Genomic DNA, 20,313 nt, shown 5'->3' on the forward strand with positions numbered 1-20,313 from the left:
TTCACTAAAGTTGCAAGTATGTAGTATGCAGGAGGTCCATTAATTCTTTGATTTTCACATCCTTCTTGCAAAGATCCTCCTAGTGTACATTATGTTTAGTCTGGAATTTGCACACTGACCTCACACTCTGCCGTGTAGTTCATAAAAATATATATAGGGTTTGTGCGTTTAGACAACATAAGCTAATGGATTGGTGTCTAGACTGATTCCAGACATCCCCAAAGGATATGTTATCCTTTAGACCAGCTATCTCACAGTGCCTCTATAAGCACCCTAACCTTACTAAGGAGTGATTAGTTTCTGGCAATTATGGAACATGGCAACCCTTGATCCTTCAGAGATTGTGGATACAGTACTTTTGGATCAGTCACTCGTGCTCACTTCTTCTCAGAGAGATATACAGAATAAACTATGGGTATGTTTTCAATAAGCATTTATTGAACCAGCGTCTAGTATAATATATGTGTGCTGCGACAACCATTAGACAAAAACAGATATGTACGATTGCAAGCACCGACCGAGTAAATAAAAGGTAGAATTCTACCATGGTGCTTAAACAGTGAATATATGCAGGCATTTAGATACTTGCCAGTAATCACACGCACTCCTAAGAAGCAAACCCTAGCTAAGTGTACCTAGGTGTACTTAGCATGTATATAGGTGTGAACCCAAGAATCCCCCTAGGAAAGAGCCAACCCCATTACCTAATGGGAAAGAATGAAGGACCCCGTCTTGGTTTCGAGTTGGACACCTCGCAAGGGATGCCAAACCACTACGTACTGGAGTTTCTCCATGCAGGAATCTCAGCGTCTTGTGTCAGCATTGAGGTTTCTCCTCAGGTTTGCCCAGCGTAGATGTGGTGCTTATGTACCCAAAAGGTACCCTCAGGGGTTCTACCTAGATCTGTAATGATACTGTGGGCCTGTTGTTCAAGGATGGTGAGAGCAGTGACTTTTGTACAGAGTTTTATACAGGAGATGGTAATCCTGCAGTGTGACACTAAGAATCCTCGTTCATAATTAATGAGCCTAGTTTTTGAAGAAAACCAAACAACATTTATTCAGCACATAACTAGGCCAAACGTCAGCGCCAGAGGCGTTATGTAGAGCAAGGTAGGACAAATGTTGGTAAAAGGTCATGCAGCTACCTTGGCCTATATTGGGGTACATTGGGGCTCATAATAGTACCTGTGTCTCCTTAAGTAGTAGGAATGTGACACTGGATAATATGTATTAATAAGGTGTGGTATTCGCAATAACTATGATTAGGTGTATTACTCATCCTGTTATAATCTTCTGTAGCATGTATTTTTATGTAGGCAACACTGGCATCTTTTTGTGAAATATTGACAAAAGATTAAGGTGTTTTCTTTTAAAAAGAATGAGTTAAAAAATAATTTGATAGTTTATATTTTTTGATTCCTAGAATGGGATTTCTTGTTTTTTCCGTTGGTCCTGAAGAGGCCTGAAATTGTAAAGGCCGAAACGCGTCAACCTGGTTTATGCAATGGAGGAGTTGCTATAAGATGAACTATGATACAGAATTCTAGTGGAAGGGTCTGAGCTACTGAATGGACTATTTTATTGTTCTGACCTTCCCCTTGCTATCTTGTTACCTCTAGGTGGATCATGGACTCAAAATATATTTGATGAACCATCTGTTGTACTTAAAATGGATATTTGGAAAGATAAGGAATAAATATAACATACAAGAATGTATAAACAACATTAGGTTTTATTTTTGTTACTGTGTATTTATGTACATGAATTTCCTTGTTTTATAATTTGTTAATGATGTGTCTTTTTTGCATGGACTGTATTGTTGTTTGATGTTCAAAATAATCATCAATAAGCACACACAAGTGATTGAGCAGAGAGACATGGGGTGCTATAAAATTATATTTGAATATCTTAAGATAATTCACAGAAATTCAATTGTTTGTTTTACGATGAAGCATTGCGGATATTTGTCCTCACACTATCTGTAATATGTGTTGGGGATCAGATCTGAAGGCAAGTCTGATTTGTGTAATTATATCCAATTTTATTACTACATGTAAAAAAAACTTGCAAGTGTGAACGAATACGCAGAATTACTATACATTTATGTGATTTCTGAAGCTATGCTGGATGTAGGAAGGGTGAAAGGAAATAATGTTTAACATTATCTGAGTATTTCGGAGCCTGGGGGGTTTCATTGTGCAAGTCCGCAGATTTAAACCATTTTGCAGACACATCCCCCATATACATCAATCATAAACTCGCTGCCATTTATAAAGTCTGGGAGAACTCCCATTGACTTAAGCTCTAAAAGTTATTGGGGGAGTGGTACCCTGGAGCTTCACAGCTCATGGCTACAATTCCCTCTGTTAACCCCACAGGTTATATTCTTTGGACAGACCTCCACTGAGGAACTGAATCAAGCAGTCTCATGAGTAGCAACAGAGACCGCTGCAGCTCCTTGTGACTGATTAGGAAACGTAATGTCCCCTTTGTCAGCAGATTCCTTTGATGAAGGTGGGTTGAAGTAAAGTCTTGCTGCTTCATTTTAAATGGTTTACTCTTGGGATATCGCCAATGTGCGGAATTCTGTTACCGCCCAGCTAGGTTTGCCCTATAAAATAAGTTACAAACATAGCGAAACACCAGATATTGTACTCATTCTGCGACAAATTTCAGCAAATTATGACATTTGCAGACTGACTAACTGTTACCTAAGGGTGAATGTCGATTTCGTAATCCACGAAACATGGTGTAAACCACCAGATCATCCTCCAAGTCAAAGATGTTGGAAGTCTGTTTCAATACATAGCTTACATACTAATTATATCACTGACGTCATCTATGATTATGTTTTACATGATGTGGGTCTCAAACAGTATGATCTAAGGGCATCTAAAGCATGTTTTGCCAGCTGATGGCCATTTGTATAAATTGTGTGTGCCCCTTATCCACCAGTGCAATAGGCACTTGTCTACTATGTCATCAGCTGGACATATCATGAATTCGCTGATGTGCAAATGCAGGCTGTCTTTATTTCCAGCTGAGATAAGAGAAATGATTAAACCTTTAAAACCTACAACAAAGCGCTTCATTCATCAGGAGTTTGTCTTTCAGGTGAATGGATCTCTGAATAGTTTGGCATGTTCTGTAGGCTTCTGACTCCCTTCCCTTCCTCTCCTGCACTTCATGGATACATTTCACTATTCTTGCATGTGGTAAACCTAGGGACAACTGAAAACCATCCATGCATTGGTTCATACAGTCCACCTGCAGCTTCATGTGCTACTTCTTCTTTCTCAATGGTACCAGAGAGATGAGTGTAGGAAAAGGACTGCCTTCGAAGCTGTATATTATACTACTACGACATCCTGTGGGGTTGCCCCAAACAAAGAACATAAAGCGAAGTGTGGGACTTGGAAACATTCTGCATATCTTACTTACAGAGAGAGCTGAGCTGGATGGCTACCAATGTCCAAAAAGTCTCACTTAATAAAACAGTTTTGGTCTATGCCAGAGAGTCATTGCAGGGGGCATCTGACCAAAACATTGTTGGAGCAAAACACATCCATAAATGAGCAGCACACATCCTGGTTGGATCTGTACTCCTCCATTGGCAAGGGTTTGAAGTACACAGGGGATGAAGTGGCTATCCACCAATAGAACATGATCCCGAAGACATGGAACTTCAATGCCCAGAGTGGGCCACTTAAGAGGAGGGAAACAGATAACAAGCTACATAAAAGCACAGAAGAGGAAAAAATGCAAGGACCACAGAAACAAATACAAACACCGATGTACTCGAAGGCTACACACGCAGGTATCCATACAGCACACATCCTGGCATACAATTAACATGCATTCAGGGACTGGTGTACAGGGCACGGACAGGGAAACCAAAAGCATCCATGGCAAAAATGCTCAGACCAGCCCCATGGCCTTCTTCTGCTCACTCAATTGCTCTCTTACCAGCTATCCTTTCTCTCGCTTCCTCTCCCCCATCTCTCGGTCTCTCCACCCTCTCTCTCTTTATCACTCTCTCTTGAAGTCCTCTGTTCCTGCTTCAATTCATCTCGAGACGGAATGGAAAGTGAAAGAGGCACGAACAGTGGCCCTAGGCTTTCAAAATTGGCCTCTAAGGGCTTCAGCCCACCCGGGAAATGACCAATGGAATAAAAGGCCAGTCTGGCCCTGCTGATATACATAGACATATTCATCTAAAATGCAAACTGACCTGGACGGCACCTACATTTTTCCATTGTCTTCTATTATACATTCAGCTAGTCCTAATTCTTTTTTTTGTTTTTTTTTGTTTTTAGTGTTGACATTTTTTATTGAGTTTTATAAGGCGAATACATTAGAGCATATACAGCAATAAATAAAGAGAAAATAAATTCATGTTGAAAGGAATCATGGACTAAGATATTGATAAATAAATACGATATAAATATGCGTTTAAATAAATAAATACTAGTTAATGCAACAATGAGATCAAAACACAGAATGAAATGTAATAAAAATGAGCTGTAGGGAAAGAAGAGGGGAAAGACCTAGAAGAATAAAAAGTGCTGAAAATATAAAGAAATAAAACGAAGAAAAGGTAATTGGATCAAGGCAGAAGAACACAACAACGGAGGAAGCAAAGGATTGGAGAAAAACAAAGAGAAGAGAAAAAACAAAGGACAGAAAGAGTGAAAGCTGATTAATGTGTTTGGGTAGAAGTGGAGGCCGGAGAATCAGCAGCATTTGATTTAAGAAATGGAGACCAAATTCGGAGAAAGGTGTCAGCTTGATCCTGAAGATTATAGATTGTGCGTTCATGGGAGGCAGTTTGCATCATTGCCACCAACCAATCTTCCTGGGGGGGAGGTAAAGTTGATTTCCAATGACGCAGTATACATATTTTGGCAGTAGCAATTGAGGTATGGAAAAGGCGGAGTTGTGGTTTCGTGAGCTTTGGGGAGTGACGTAAATCATGCAAGAGAATATTAGTAGATGTAAGTGGCAATTTTAGGGGCATAGTGGAATTCAAAGTAACACCAATAAAAGTCCAATAGGATTGGATACTAGGACATTCACAAATGATATGAGTAATATCACAACCTGAATTGGAGCATCTCCAGCAATTAGAATGAGAGAGAAGGCCAGCTTGGTGTAATTTGACAGGAGACCAATGCCAATCATGCAGAATTTTGAAAAGACAAAATTTGAGCCTTGATTCACGGGCTCCCTTGTTTAAATTCTCTAGAATCAAATCCCATTCAGTATCGGAAAAGGAAATTGAGAGGCGAGATTGCCATTTACGCTGAAGATCGTGTGAAAGAGATTTAGAAAAAAGATGAGATGAAAATTTTTTGTATATACCAGAAGTAACACCCTTAAATTTCCCCCAAATGTGCAAATAGGATAATATAGGGGAATCTTGCAGGAGCCATGGTGATGATCCCATATGGGTCTTCAAACATTGTTGAAGTTGAAGATATTTGGAAGAATGATGAAGGGGAAGATCAAATTCTACCCTAAGCTGAGAGAATGACTTAAAATCCCCATCATGCAGAAGTTGATCCGGACAGAGAATACCTGCAGCTCGCCATTCAGGCCAGGATAACATACGACCATTAATACGGATCCCCGAGTTATTCCATAGGGGAGCCTTAGCATGGATTCTTGAGTTTGAGCCTAATAATCTATGACTTCTCTGCCAGGATTTATGCATGGCAGATAATATCGGGTTTTTTGGGTCAAGACGACTAGTGCCACTACCATACAGAGGAGAGAGGTTCGATTCTGAGGATAGGAGATGTCTTTCTATTTGAACCCATTGTGGTAAATCTTTGATGCCAGGTAAAAAATATGAGATTTGGGAAACATGTAACGCCAAAGAGTAGTGTTCAATAGATGGAAGGCCAATTCCGCCAGATAACTGGTGAGCCTTTAACTTAGTGATAGCAAGGCGAGGCTTAGCAGTACCCCAAATGAAAGTTTTAATCTGTATTTGTATTTGTATTTGTGGGGTATTTATAGAGCGCGACGTTCGCTCCGGAGGGAGCATCTTAACGCTAGGGAACCTAAGTGAGCCAGTCCAAGAGGATTAGATGGAAGCTTTGGAGTGATCGTCCGGGAGATTAAAGATCCAGGTCTTTAGCAGTTTTCGAAAAGGTTTTTCCTGGGTTTGTTGTCTGAGGGTTTTGGGTAGTTTGTTCCAGGCTTTAGTTGCAAGGAAGCTGAGGGTCTTCTCACCCTTCGTTTTCAGATTGTATTTGGGGAGAAGAATGAGGTTGTCGTTGGTTGAGCGAAGGTGACGGCTGGGCAGGTAGTGGGGGAAGCGTTTGGTGAGGTATTTAGGGCCTGTTTTGTTGTAGGCACGAAAGGCTATAATCAGGATCTTAAAGAGAATCCTTTTGTGAAGGGGGAGCCAGTGAAGTGAACGAAGTGCTGCAGAAATAGAGGATCTGCGGGGAAGGCCCAGGACAAGACGGGCAGCTGTGTGTAGTACGCTCTGCAGTTTTTGGATGGTGTTCTTTTTGGCTCCTGCGAGCAAGCCGTTGCAGTAGTCCAGTCGCGAGATTATGAGTGCTACTGTCACCGTCTTTCTGGCATCGATGGGAAGAAAGTCAAAGATCGAAGTAAAGATAAGGGGATCTGTAGAGGAAGCATACCTAGAATGTATATAAATCTCGGAAGGGTAACCATTTTAACCGCCTGTGTTCTGCCCCAAAGAGAAAGACCCAAAGCCTTCCATTTATCAAAATCCCGTTGCATTTGGGATATAAGAGGAGATAAATTATCTGCAACCATGTCTTGCAATCCTTTATTAACGAGGACACCCAAGTATTTAAGGCGTGAAGACTGCCAGTGAAAAGGAAATCCAAAAATGGCTGCTTTTGTGGTACCGTTAGAGATGGGCAAAGCCTCACTCTTGTCCCAATTAATCTTGTAACCTGAAAAAGAAGAGAAATCATTAATAATGTGAAGAAGAGAAGGAATCGACCGGGGAAGACGAGTAAGGGTGAGTAGAATATCATCAGCATACAGGTATATTTTAGAATGTCCAATTGGGAGGGGGACACCAGAGACCTCATCAGATTGACGAATGGTAGCAGCCAGAGGCTCCATAGCCAGAAGAAACAGAAGGGGGGATAGTGGATACCCTTGGCGTGTCCCTCTCTTAATCGTAAAGGCGTCAGATAGAAACCCACCACAATTTACCTGAGCAGAAGGGTGATCGTATAGTAAGCGTACCTTATCAATAAATTTCGTACCTAAACCGAATCTATCCATGACCTTGAAGAGATAGTTCCATTCGATGCGGTCAAACGCTTTTTCTGCGTCAGGTGAAAGGGCTAACGCATCATCCGTAAGATGTTTAGCCGACCATAATGCATGGGCCAGAGAACGCAGATGATTCCGGGAGGAACGGCCCGGTACAAAGCCTACTTGAGAATGGTGTATCAAAGAAGGCAAGACTTTACGCAAACGCGAAGCAAGAATGCTGGCCAAGATTTTAATATCAGAGTTCAATAGAGAAATGGGACGATAACTACTGCAAAGCTGGGGATCTTTACCTGGCTTTGGAAGCACAACAATAATAGCCTTGTTAGAAAGGGGTCCTAGTGAAGATGCACTGTCCGCCTCCTGGAATGCGGCATGTAGGGTATCAATAATATTGTGACCTGCCCAGCGATAAAATTCAGGAGGAAATCCATCCTCTCCAGGGGCCTTGTGGTAAGGCAGGGCAGCAATCGCACCAGAAACCTCATCTCTGGTTATTTCACCCTCGAGAATGGCTCTGCCCTCCGCCGAAAGAGAAGGAAGATGCACTTTTGCAAGAAATGCTGTCATTTTATCCGAATCCATTCGATTATCGGAAGTGTAAAGAGATTCGTAAAAGGAGGCGAACTCATTAACAATGTCTTGAGGTTTTGTGCACAAGTGTCCTTGCGCAGATCTAATGGCCGGAATGGCCATAGACGCCTCCCTCTGACGCAGCTGCGCGGCTAATAGCCTTCCCGCCTTTTCCCCTTGCTCGTAATGTCGACCTTTCATTTTCTGTAAAGCGTATTCTGCTTTAGATGTAAAAAGGCTATTTAAGGCCATTCGAGCTTGCTCGAGTAATTTACGGTTTTGTAAAGACGGAGATGTGGTGTATAGGCGAGAATAAGTTTGTATGTCGGATTCGAGCTCACCTTGTCTCTTTGCATTTTGCTTATTAGCAATTGCTGCATCACGCATTAATTGCCCCCTCAAAGTAGCCTTCGCCGCAGCCCACAGAGTCCTGCTAGAGGTGACAGACCCCTGAATAGTAGAAAGATAATTTTGAAGGTGAGATTGCAGTTGGGACTTACCAGTAGGAGTCCTGGGGCGTTGGATATTCATTCGCCATGGCTTACGTCCAGGCCTAGAAAGACCCAGATCAAGGGAAAGGAGAACCGGAGAGTGATCAGACAAGGCCGCTTCCAGGATGCAGGAGTCTGTAACCAATTGAACTGTGCTATGTGAGATGAGGAAATAATCAAGACGAGAAAATGTACCATGAGCCGATGAAAAGAAAGTATATTCCTTATCCGTTGGATGGCTGAAACGCCAATGGTCAACCAATCCAATATCTGATATGATGTCCCCTAACAAAGCTCTGTCTGACGCATTGCCCCTATCTAATGGGCCAGTTTTGTCTAGAATGGAATCTTGCGTTACATTCCAGTCTCCGCCAATCAAATATTGCGATGCATTAATTTCGAGCAGCAGGCGGGATAATTGAAGAAAGAATGTTTTTTTGGTACCCGTAGGGGCATAAACAGACCCTACACAAATGTGAGACTCTCCAATTTTAAGTGTGGCAAATACATAACGGCCATTTACATCTGACCATGTTTTAGAGACAGTGACCGGAAGGGATTTGCGAAGAAGGATTGCTACTCCACACTTGCGGAGGGGGCCTGTGTCTGTGGAATCGTCTTGTTGGACACTACTATGGATAACCTTGCCCACCCAGTCTCTACAAAGTTTATCGGATTCTAGAGCATCCAAATGGGTCTCTTGAAGCAGGGCCACATCTACATGTTTGGTCTGGAGATAGGAGAGTACTTTCTTCCGTTTTATGTAATGGGTGAGGCCATGTACATTCCAAGTAATTGCATTAAGAGAATGTGCCTGTGCCATAGTAGAATAGAACAAAAATCAGAAACAGGAAAATGAAGCACAAAACAACGTGTTGAACCAGACAAAGAAAAAAGGAAAAGAAATGACAAAAGGAGGGGGAAACAAAAAGAAAATAAGTGGAAACGATACTCTGATTTAGATGAGATACATAAAGGAAACAATAAAAGAAGTAATGACGAAAGGAGATAAGATTTAGAAAAGCAGTACAGTAATAAAGAAACTATAAAATATTAAATAGTAGCAAGTAAAGAACAAGAAACCGTAGACTGTTACCCGCGGGTCTGGGCGCACTAGAGCGCCGCCGCGGGAAAAGACCCCACAGAAAGAGAGAAACAGTTAGGAATGCATTAATAATATAGAAGGGAAGCCCAGAAGAGCATTGTAAAAGAGAACAGAAGAAAAGTAGAGAAAGCAAAATAGAAATTGAGAAGCGACATTACGTAAGAAGAGAAATCTAACAATAATTAAATGTGAGGTAACCTAAGAGCATAAGACATATCATACTCATATCAAAAAAGCCTATACCAATATGCATGTGAGCAAATAAAATAGTACAACTATAATCAAACAATTAGGCGCCAAGGCACCCAAGTAACTGCAAAACCAGTTAGAAATATGCAATAAAATTGTAACATGGAGAGTAATAAATGCAGGGAGAAAAAGGAATAGCATTATAAAGCAGAGAAATAGCAGAAGGCATAGTGAAAGGGAAAGGAAATAAGATAGGAAGCTAGTGAGAAAGAGATGAAAAAAGGCAATCAAATATTATAAGAACAGCAAAATATGTCAAAATATAATGATGAATTAACAATAGAAACAAGACTCGCAAGGAAAAGGAGTCTACCATTAACTGCCAATAGGACTGGAGATAACTATTTCCACAGGAGGAAGCATTATTCAGTCCGCATCTGAAGGGGTTTTAAGAGGAGAGCGGGACTTGTCTCTTTGCAAGTCTTGTGGGAATGTAGCGGCCGAAACCGATTGTAATGCAGATTTCCTATCTTCTTGTGAGCGATGAAGTCGTTCAAGATCCCTACCCCGAGGTCTAGGGCTACTGGGAGGGCGCCTGCTACGATCTGACATTGGAGTAGAAGATTTAGAGGGTGATTGGGACGGGATTTGCTGCGAAGATGCAGTGAGAACCTCCATATCTTGAGGTTGAAGGCAGTCCAAAAATTGCTGAAGATGTTCTGGATCAAAAAAGTCCTTAGAGACTCCATCTTTGGTAACACGAAAACGTGCAGGTTCAAATAGACCATACTTGATATCTAGCTGACGTAATTGAGGTCGCATGGAGAGAAAGGCCTTCCGCCGTTCATTGGTTTCCTTGGAGAAATCGGCTGCCATATGGATGCGATGGCCTTCAAAAGAGAAGGAACCTTGAAGCCGAGCAGCAGACAGTAGTTGTCTAGTTTGGTCATGTCGGAGAAAACAGGCAATGATCGGCCGTGGGCGCGCAGCAGGATCACCACGTGGAGGACCAATTCTATGAGCCCGCTGTATCTCCAGAGGTGGAGTGAAAGAAATACCAGTCATCTTAGGAAGTATACGACACAGAAATGCACTGGAACTCTGTTCTTCAATGCGCTCTGGAAAACCAAAAAAACGAACGTTATCCCTCCTACTTCTGTCCTCCAAATCAATAAGTTTGCTATGGAAGAATAAGAGGTCTCGGTCTTTGTTGGGAAGGGAGTCCAAGCGGTTCTCCACCGTCTGAACTCTAGAGTCAAGAGATTCAATCTTCGCATGAAAGCTGGTGAATTCTGTTTTAATTGATTTAGTCTCCTCAGCTAATGATGTAATTGTAAGGTTCATGTCATCTAATCGACGACTAACCTCAGATATTTCGTGCAGAATACGTTGTAGAGTTGCCGCCGACGCCTGCTCCCCGTTAGAGGCCGAAGCCGGGGGTAAAACGGGAGGAGAGGAGGCAGTACCTTTTGTTGGCATGTTGATGGTCTGCTTTAGAGCTTCTGCAAAAAGAAGTGGCTTAGAAGACTTATTTCCTTGCTTAGGAGCAGGCATTTGAGGAGAATATTTGACAGAAACTTTGAAAATGCGTGAGGGCGTCTTGCCGGTAGACAATGCTTATATATGATCACAAAAATACAGTGGAATACCAGGACATACAAAAGCCCAATAATAGCAGTTGGTGTATGGTAATAATATATCGCAATTCCAGACACTAAAATGCAAAAGTACATCACATGAATGGGAAATCATTGCTTAGTGGTCCCCAAAACCATAAGCAAAGGATTAAGGCATTGGTGAAGATAGTGTAACTGTCGCCATGCTCAAAGGCGCATAAATAGAACTGAGATAAGATGAAACAACATATGCGTGCTTATGACATTAATAACCACAGTTGTATTTGCAGAATGAACAGAACTGCAAAATGCAGGGAAATCATGAGCCATATCAGAGCAAAGAATACACAACCTGACTGAAAAGATTGGCTAAAACACTATAATGACATTGAATTAAGGCAAGCTATTATGTGAGTCACCCAAATTGCGCTAAAAAGAGTCATTTCCGTGCAGCACCAGTCGTTATCAAAGTCGAAGGGCGCAAAACTGCAACTATCAAAGGTGAGGCCACTCATAGAAGGGTGAAAAAGTTAAATTTGGAAGTTCAGTTTTGAGTGACAAATCGTGAATTGTTCTTGCAAGAAGATCGCTAACTTTGCAGAGGGTGAGGCGCAAGATGACTGGCTGAGGTGAATGACAAAAGCGCCACAATGAAATTGTAAAAGGAGTTAATCCTACCAGTAGCAGACCAGCAGCACAACAAGAACCATGACTCCTGTCAGGTAATATTTCTGAGGAAAATAATGCAGCAGACAAAATTGAAGGAGGCGCGGCTACATGAGGAGGCAGGTATTCAACAGTAATAGCGAAGGCGTGACTTCATGAGGAAGGCGCTTGACAGCAGCAGCGAAGGTGCGGCCTCATGAGGAGGCGGGCGCTCGACATCCACAAGAAAGGCTTGACCTCATAAGGAAGCAAGCGCTCCTCAACAGCAACAAAGGCGCGGCCTCATGAGGGGGCAGGCGCACTCCATGAGCAACAGAGGCGCGGCTTCAGGGGGAGGATGAGGCAGCCGAAGGAAGTATGTCAGGCGGGCTGCGTCAGGCAAGCAGCGCCACACAATCTCGTCAAGACGATTAACACCAGGAAGACTACGCCGTCACATCCCTGGAACACGCTCAAATCGTGCCCCCCACCTTCCGGCAACCACAGGGCACGTGAAGAGGACTCCAAAGCCGATATGGGGTAAAATATTTCCGTTAAGAGCCCATCCCGTGGCGGAGCTCACTCGTCAGGCGGCCATCTTCCTGCGTGGCCAGACCACGCCCCCTAGTCCTAATTATTAACCAATAGCTTTTTGCACCCTTGATTTTTAATCCCTTGTTGAGAAAGATAATATCAAAAATAGAAGCAAGGCAAAGTTTTGATGCATAAAAGTCATTTTTGACATGCCCCTGAAAGGTTGAGTGGAGGATGCCAAGACCATTCTTGTGAAGGACCCTGCTTTTCCTATCAGACTTCGGTTTCTGGGTTTATAGTGAGTTCAATGCTGTTTCAAACTGGGCTTTGAAAATGTCCATAGTGGGTAGAGTTGGCCACAGGTGAGCAGGAACCTTTACCCCATTGGTCAGAGGAGTAATTCCCATTCACTACCACTTGCCAGGCATAAATGCAGCATCTCCAGACGCCCACTTCAGAACACTTTCTGGACCTGAAGAGCATTAGACCTACTGTCTGTGAACTGAAAGGGGCCCTGATTGACTGAACCTGCTCCATCTTGTACCAAGGACAAACACATGGGAACTCGAAGGGTCATAAGGATAACCTCCTATCTAAGCTACAGGGATGCAATAAGCTGCAAGAGACTTTTCCTGCAACTGCCCAGCTGACCAGTGGCAACAGGACCTAGACTGGACCCTGCTATTGGCCTGTGCCTGACACTCTGGGAGTCTCTTATTGCCTCTGTTGAGGTCCTGTGGGGCTTTAGAAGTGTACTCCTATGATGGATTTTGGGCTTAAAGGATCAAGTCAGAAGGTAAAATCTTTTTCCAGGGCAAACCTTGTTGGTGTATCTGACCACCGTCCAATTACTGCTGGCCTTGAATTGTGCCTAGGTCCTGGTCTGGAACTTTGTGCTTCTTGGCACTATTCCTACTTAAAATGTATCTTTGGTTCCCCTTATTGGAGTTTTGTAATTTTGTTTATTTAATTTTACTGTATTTTCCAAATTCAGTTAGGGACTTTTATTGTTTTGCATTTTGACTTTGTTACTGTTTTGGTACTGCATAAAAACTTTACAAATTGCCCTAAGTGAAGCTTGTCTGATGTGTGTTATAGCTACCAGGTTGTTAACTTCATCCTAATTTAGTGTCTTTCAGCGTTCACCATGACTATTGGCTTTGCAAATGCGTGTTTACATATGTGTTGTACAAATAGCAAAAGGGGTTTTACCCCCAAGCAAACCATTCAAGCTATTCTAAAGTGCTTTTTTTGGGTTCCCATAGTTTCACAATGTTCTTCCCTCATATATATATATATATGTTTCTCATGTGTGATTAATGAGCCAGTACCCTTACAGGACATTTAGTTTTATAGTTGACAATTCTGTTGAAAACAGCATAGTCTATTTTTGAAAAAATCATGCTTCAGAACATCGATTTGTGAATGTTCAACATCATAGCACAACAACCTTTATAAACAGTATAGTGAAACTGAGAAATTACTGGCATACTGAGTCTCACCGCTTCATAACTACATTGTGTTAAGCACAGATAGAGGTTATGTTTTATGAATCATACATCAAAACCTCGTTTAATTCTTGCATTATAGGAAATGAACCGAATGCGAACCCTTCTGGCAGAGGAAGCTACCCACCGCCTAATCGAAAACCATCAGAGTCAAGAATGGCTCCTAGTGGCAGCGAATATCCCGGAGGAGACGCCGAAAGCCGCGACTATTCTTATAGCAATATGGACAATGACATCAACCGGAGCCCCGGAGGTAAATTTTATTGACATTTTTGCTACTTTGGAGTACATGCAAGAACATTTTTTCAGTATTATGTCAGGCATAATCATACCTCGGCCACAATATTTCTGCATTTATAATAAGCTGTAGATTTCTCAGTTTAAATGTGTAGATTTAACATGATTCTTAACATTGTAGACCTATTTTTAAAACAATTGCCTGACAGTGGAAAACCTGAAATATTTTGTGTAAGTATAGTAGAAGTACACCCTTGTACTGGAGATGGGCAAGATGGCCTTTTTGCCACTCCAGAACACAATGAAATGACTTGCTTTTTCCTCTAGCTGACTGCATTCCGGTCAGGTGGGATGCCATCCTGCTATTGAGAAGCCAATGCCACAGGTCAAATGCTGTCATGGATTGCCGGCACCTTGCTCTCTGTGTGGCATATTCCCCAGCCTTCTTGAATCACAAAGCCAGCCTGTGAAAACAGCAGGATGTTCCAGCCAATCTGACTGCCTGACCTGTAGTCAAAAGAAATGAATGAAATTGCCAATCTGATAGGTCAAAGGTTAGGCAGTAAACCTGTTTGAAAAGCCCAGAGGTGTCAGTCATCTTGTTTGGCTGCCCTACAGCCAACCAGAATTGGCTCTGCTTTGAGACCAATCTTTTTGGTCATCAGATTAGTTGGTACCTCAATTTCCGTCTTGGGCATGCTTTGCAGTCAAAAAGCCTTTTGGGTGCTTCATGAAGGCAGATAGCCTGAGATTCTGCCGGATGGGAATGAACTGAGGAATCACGTGATTATCATCCTGCTTGCTGGAATGTCGGCGCAGCCAGGTTTCAGCCATATTGAATTCAGGCGAAACCTCTGCCCCTTTTAAACACTACATCATGGTTTGTACTTCTAATTTGTTCTGTTTTGCTCATGATCTGATGTAGAACATTTGTAGGACACAGGTTTCATCTTGAGAGGTTTCCTGGTGCTGGACAACCAAAGTTGTATTAAATGTATTATTGCTCAAAACGAGAGGATTTTAAAGCCTTTCAAAATGTTGGCTGGTGAGGCTGTGTGCGAAGATGATTTGGGAGTGAATTCCAACTTTTGACTGCAGCCATGGAGAAATTGCTGTCTCCCTTTCTTAAGGTCGGGTTTTATGAACTCGGAGCAAGAATTGGTGATTAGATCTGAGATTTCATTGTGTGACATCCCATCTAAATGTTTTTTCGAAAAAGATAGGTTTATGAGAATAAACATAATTTTACACAATACATATGGCCTTAAATATATCACATTTGAATGTACTAGAATCTAATGAAGATGCTTCTTGACCACTGTTATTGAATCGTGTGTTTTTAATCCACATATAAGACATACAGCAGCGTTTCAAACGAATTGAAGATGGGTTGCTGTTTCTTAGGAACTCCGAGGAGAATGGCATTTCTCTAATCAATTATTGATTTATGAGGGAAGTAACAATCGGCATCTCACTGTGGAATTCGAAAAAGGGAATATCTTGAGGAGGAATAAGCATACTTCTGATGCACGCAATATGTGGAGCTGTGCCTAGATGTGAGTCAAAGGGAATGCTGAGGTGAAGAGTAAAAGTGCCTTTGGAACTGCACCAGTAGACACCATTCACATTGTTATTAATAAATTGAAGTAGAAGTTCTGTCTTGCTTCAATTTAACTTCAAGAAGTTAGAGGCCCATCATCTAATAACTATAAGGCTTTCAAATATAGAGTCCGTGTGAGCTGAGTGTCAGTGTGTGCACGAAGAACTCCGCTCTCGTATGGCTTAAAAGCAGTGCGAGTTGACACATGTAGATATTAAACAAGCATTGGCATAGCCAATAGGTCTTGCCTTTGCTACCTTACAAGTGTTTAGCAAGAGCTATTGACTTTGTCAATGTCTGAAGCGGAGGTGGTGCTGGTACTGAGGTGGTGCTGCGCTGCTGCTGCTGAGGTGGTGGTGCGCTGATGCTGAGTTGGTACTGCACTGGTGGTGATGCACGGATGAGAAGGTGGTGCTGTGCTGATGCTAAAGTGGTGTTGTGGTGCTGTGGTGGTGCTGTGCTGATGCTGAGGCAATGCTGCGCTGATACTGTGTTGGTGCTAAAGTGGTGCTACACTGGTGGTGCTGAATGATACTGAGGTGCTGCTAAGGTGGTGGTGTGCCTCTACAGAGGTGGTGCTCGGGTAGTGTTAAATGATACTGAGGGAGTGCTGAGTGATGCTTTGGTGCTGCTCAGGTGCTGCTGTGCTGATGCTCAGGTGGTGTGGTGTGGAGTGATGTTGATTTGGTATTGCACTGGTGCTCAGGTGATGCTGTACTGGTGCTGAGGTGGTGCTGCGCTAATGCTGAAGTGGTGCATTGATGCTAAGATTGTGCTGCGCTGATGATAAGTTGGTGATGCGCTGGTGGTGGTGCACTGATGCGGAGGTGGTGCTGTGCTGATGCTGAGGTGGTGCTGTGGTGGTGCTGTGCTGGTGCTCAGGTGGTGCTGAGCTGGTGCTCAGGTGGTGCTACGTGATTCTGAGTTGGTGATGCGGAGTTGGTGCTGTGCTGAGATGATGCTGCCCTGATTGTGAGGTTGTGCTGAGGTGGGGCTGTACTGGTGCTGAGGTGGGGCTGTACTGGTGCTGAGGTGGGGCTGTGCTGGTGGTGGTTCACTGATGTGGAGGTGGTGCTGTGCTGATGCTGAGATGGTGCTGTGCTGATGTTAAGGAGGTGCTGAGGTGGTGCTACACTGGTGGTGGTGGTATACTGATGAGGTGGTGCTTTGCTGATGCGGAGATGGTGCCGTGCTGATTGTGAGGTGGTGCTGAGGTGGTGCTGTGGTGATGTTGAGGTGGTGCTGCGTTGGTTCTGAGGTGATGCTGCCTTGATGCGGCGTTGGTGCTGCAGTGGTGGTGCACTGATGGTGAGGAGGTGGTGCTGTGCTGATGCTGAGATGGTGCTGTGCTGATGCTGAGGTGGTGTGCTGATACTGAAGTGGTGCTGCGCTGATGCTATGCTGGTGCTGATGTGGTGTTGCACTGGTGCCGAGGTGGTGTTGTGCTAATGCTGAAGTGATGCTGTGCTGGGGTTTAGTTGCTGCTCAGGTGGTGCTGCGCTGGTGCGGAGGTGGTGCTGTGCTGATGCTGTGGTGGGGCTGTGTTGGTGCTGAGTATGTACTGCGCTGGTAGTGGTGCACTGATGCAGAGGTGGTGCTGTGCTGATGCTGAGGTGGTGCTGTGGTGGTGTCGATTAATGCTGAGGAGATGCTGCGCTGGTGATGAGTGATGCTGTGGTGGTGTCGAGTGATGCTGTACTGGTGCTGCCCTGATGCTGAGGTATTGCTGTGCTGGGGCTGAGGTGGTGCTGTGCTGGGGCTAAGGTGGTACTGCGTTGGGGCTGAGTAATGCTGAGGTGGTGCCGTGCTGGTGTTGCTTAAGTGCTGCTTAGTGATGCTCAGGTGGTGCTGCTGACATGGTGCTGAGTGACGCTGACTGGTGCTGAAGTGGTGCTGCACTGAAGCTGAGGTGGAGTTGTATTGTATACTTGCAGGACATATTGTTAAATAACCTCATGTTGCATGCCTCGTTTGGAGAGCACAAGAAGGCATCCCTTGATATTAGTTTTATTTCACCAACGATTGAAACCTTAAAGAAAGCATCAGAATTTGAAAGCACGCAACTTATAGCTGCTTTCACTTTCTTAAAACGGAGCGGTAACATGTTTACCTCTTTAATCATATCCAAATAATCACATTGTCAAAAGCATAATATAAATAGGTAAATCCTACTGTCGACTGTCTTCTTAAACTAGTCTTCCATTAAGAAAGTATATTATTTAAAGTCTGGTCATTTCAGCTACAGAAACCAAAAATGTTTTAGGATGAAAAACAGCCACTGGCTGAAAAAGCGCTTGTGAAACCAAAGACCGTGGAAAACAAGCTAAAGATATGATTTGCAGCACTCAGCTGAGCGCGTTCGGAAAGCCAAAACAAGCCCAGGCAAAAGAAAAAGTAGTGCGCCGAAACAAATTCATATGGCCGATAGTAAAGTGATCCATGTAACAGGACTAGTCTCGAGGGCGTGACCAAAATAGCAAAAGGAGAGAGAAATTTAAACTATTCACCAACAAAAGCAAAGGAATTTCGAAAGGCACATTAAGGAACTAATCGAAATGAATAGGCGTGCTGAAAGCCCATACAGCAGAGACAGCACATGCGCTGCCTAGGCGAGACCTAAAAAAGTACTGTGGCAAGAAGAGACTCCTGTAGTACTCCAAATTGTATTGCTTTAGGTTTGGTTGAAAAAAGAAATGACATTTAACTCTGATTCATTTAATACTTTTTAATATGACAGTATGGGCTTGGCAGGGTTGATAGTCCTACGCTATGATGACACATCACTTTACTTGGGGTTCCATGCAGGTAAACCAAAACATTTAAACTCCAATAACTTTTGAGGTTATCAAATGAAAGCCCCCATTTGAATAAATTGTACCCTACTGACCTGGGGCTTGGTTGTAACCGAAATGAACCTTATAAACTATAGATAGAAAGTCATAGTAGTTTTCATTACAAGCTAATCATGGAACTATATTCTTAACATATGATGTACTCATTTTGTAAATCATGTTTGTGTGCGTACTTACTGCCCGAACAATGTCACATGTCGCTTAAAATGTGACGAGAAAACATGTTGAGTCCCACAGAAATATAGTAGGTTTATATTTTACAAAATTAGCTTTGAACTGTGTTCTCTTGGGAACATGCCACTCATTCTCCATTTCTGTATTACTATTTGGTGACTTTCACAATGCGCTACTCGTTTTTACACACAGACAGGCATCTCATTCCGAATCTGCGAATTGGCAAAGATTGACTGGCAAGTGAGCGCGCTGAAAAACACAATATGGTGCAGCCTCATTGTGGAAGCAGAGCCCTGCTGACCTGTAATTTATTCACTCCGTGCTGGCCACAAGCCCAAGAAACCTGGCCGGCTTCCATCTGCATCAGTCTAGTGTTAGCTGTAGTGTCATGGCTGACAGCGGCTCTACACTTGGAAGCGACTGCTTCTCTGCCTACGTATGAGGGATGTCTCAACAAACAGTGCTAGTAATATGCTGCCATTAATCATTGCCTTATCATTATTACTTGATGAACTCCTTCAGGACAAGGTTTCGCATTTAGATCCTCATTACACGCTGGGCGGAGCAGAGTTACAGTGCGGAATTTCCGCTCAGCTGGACAAGTTGGATCGCATTTACACACCCAGTTTTCCCAGGTACGGGAATGCCATACCTGATCATACCAGCTGGTAAAATCACTTGAGGCTTTAGCTGCAAAGGCAGCCAGGCCCCTTTTCTCTACCTGCTGAGAGTTCTTTTACAGGAGGGGGAGCTACAAGACCTGCCTGGGTCAATTTTTCCCCTTTGCACCTATGCTCTCAACTTTGCTCCCTCCGCGCCCACCTAGTACCTGTCTCCATCAGCACACATTTACCACGCGTTCGAGGCATGTGGCAAATGGGTCAACCCCCACACAACAGGGAATTCCTTGCAGTTTTACACCTTTTAAAACCGGTTCCATGCAGTTATTCCTCATTCCATGAAGTTTAACCCATAATTGCACAATAGTGGCGGGATGTTACAGATACAGCCACCCAGTACCGTACAGCTCGAATTGAGGGCTTTAGTGGGTTTGAGTAGGTGTGGCATAAAATGCAAGATGCACCTTGATAGAGTGCAAGATGATACTTGGCTAAGTGCACTGAACCTAATATAAGTTCATATCACCAACATCAAAACCAGAATCACCTCTTTGGGCTTAATAACAGGTATTAATTAAAACTTGCTATACTAATGTGGGTCAATAAAGCAACATTCTTAATTTAAGCTCTACTGAGGCATGCACAGCTGATTGCACAGTGAGCATTACGTAGCAATATGAAGTTGGCTATGAAAGGCAATGTGCCCTTATCTCACTAAAAGATGAGCCTGGGCATCTCATGGAAGAAACTGTAAAACATTCATCACTGCCAAAAGTTCTTGACCTGTTATTAGTATGAGGTCGCAAAGGCACACAGGTGGAAGATGTCTCTATTAGTTCAACATGGACTGCCCACATCTTTCATCTCAGGTCATGGGTGTGAGCCTGCCAAGGCCAAC

At 43.2% G+C, this 20,313-nt stretch overlaps 1 protein-coding gene across 1 annotated transcript in view; it reads left to right on the forward strand.

Moving 5' to 3' along the window:
- The window catches only part of RPH3A (rabphilin 3A), an 889,811-nt gene that overhangs the window by 625,737 nt on the left and 243,761 nt on the right, over positions 1-20,313 (forward strand). The window contains exon 8 of the mRNA XM_085633027.1: positions 14,015-14,185. Coding sequence (XP_085489153.1) covers positions 14,015-14,185 — 171 coding nt within the window. The remainder of the gene's footprint in view (positions 1-14,014; positions 14,186-20,313) is intronic.

This window comes from Triturus cristatus, chromosome 11 (genome assembly GCF_964204655.1).
Source record: "Triturus cristatus chromosome 11, aTriCri1.1, whole genome shotgun sequence".
NCBI classification, from domain to species: Eukaryota; Metazoa; Chordata; class Amphibia; order Caudata; family Salamandridae; genus Triturus; species Triturus cristatus.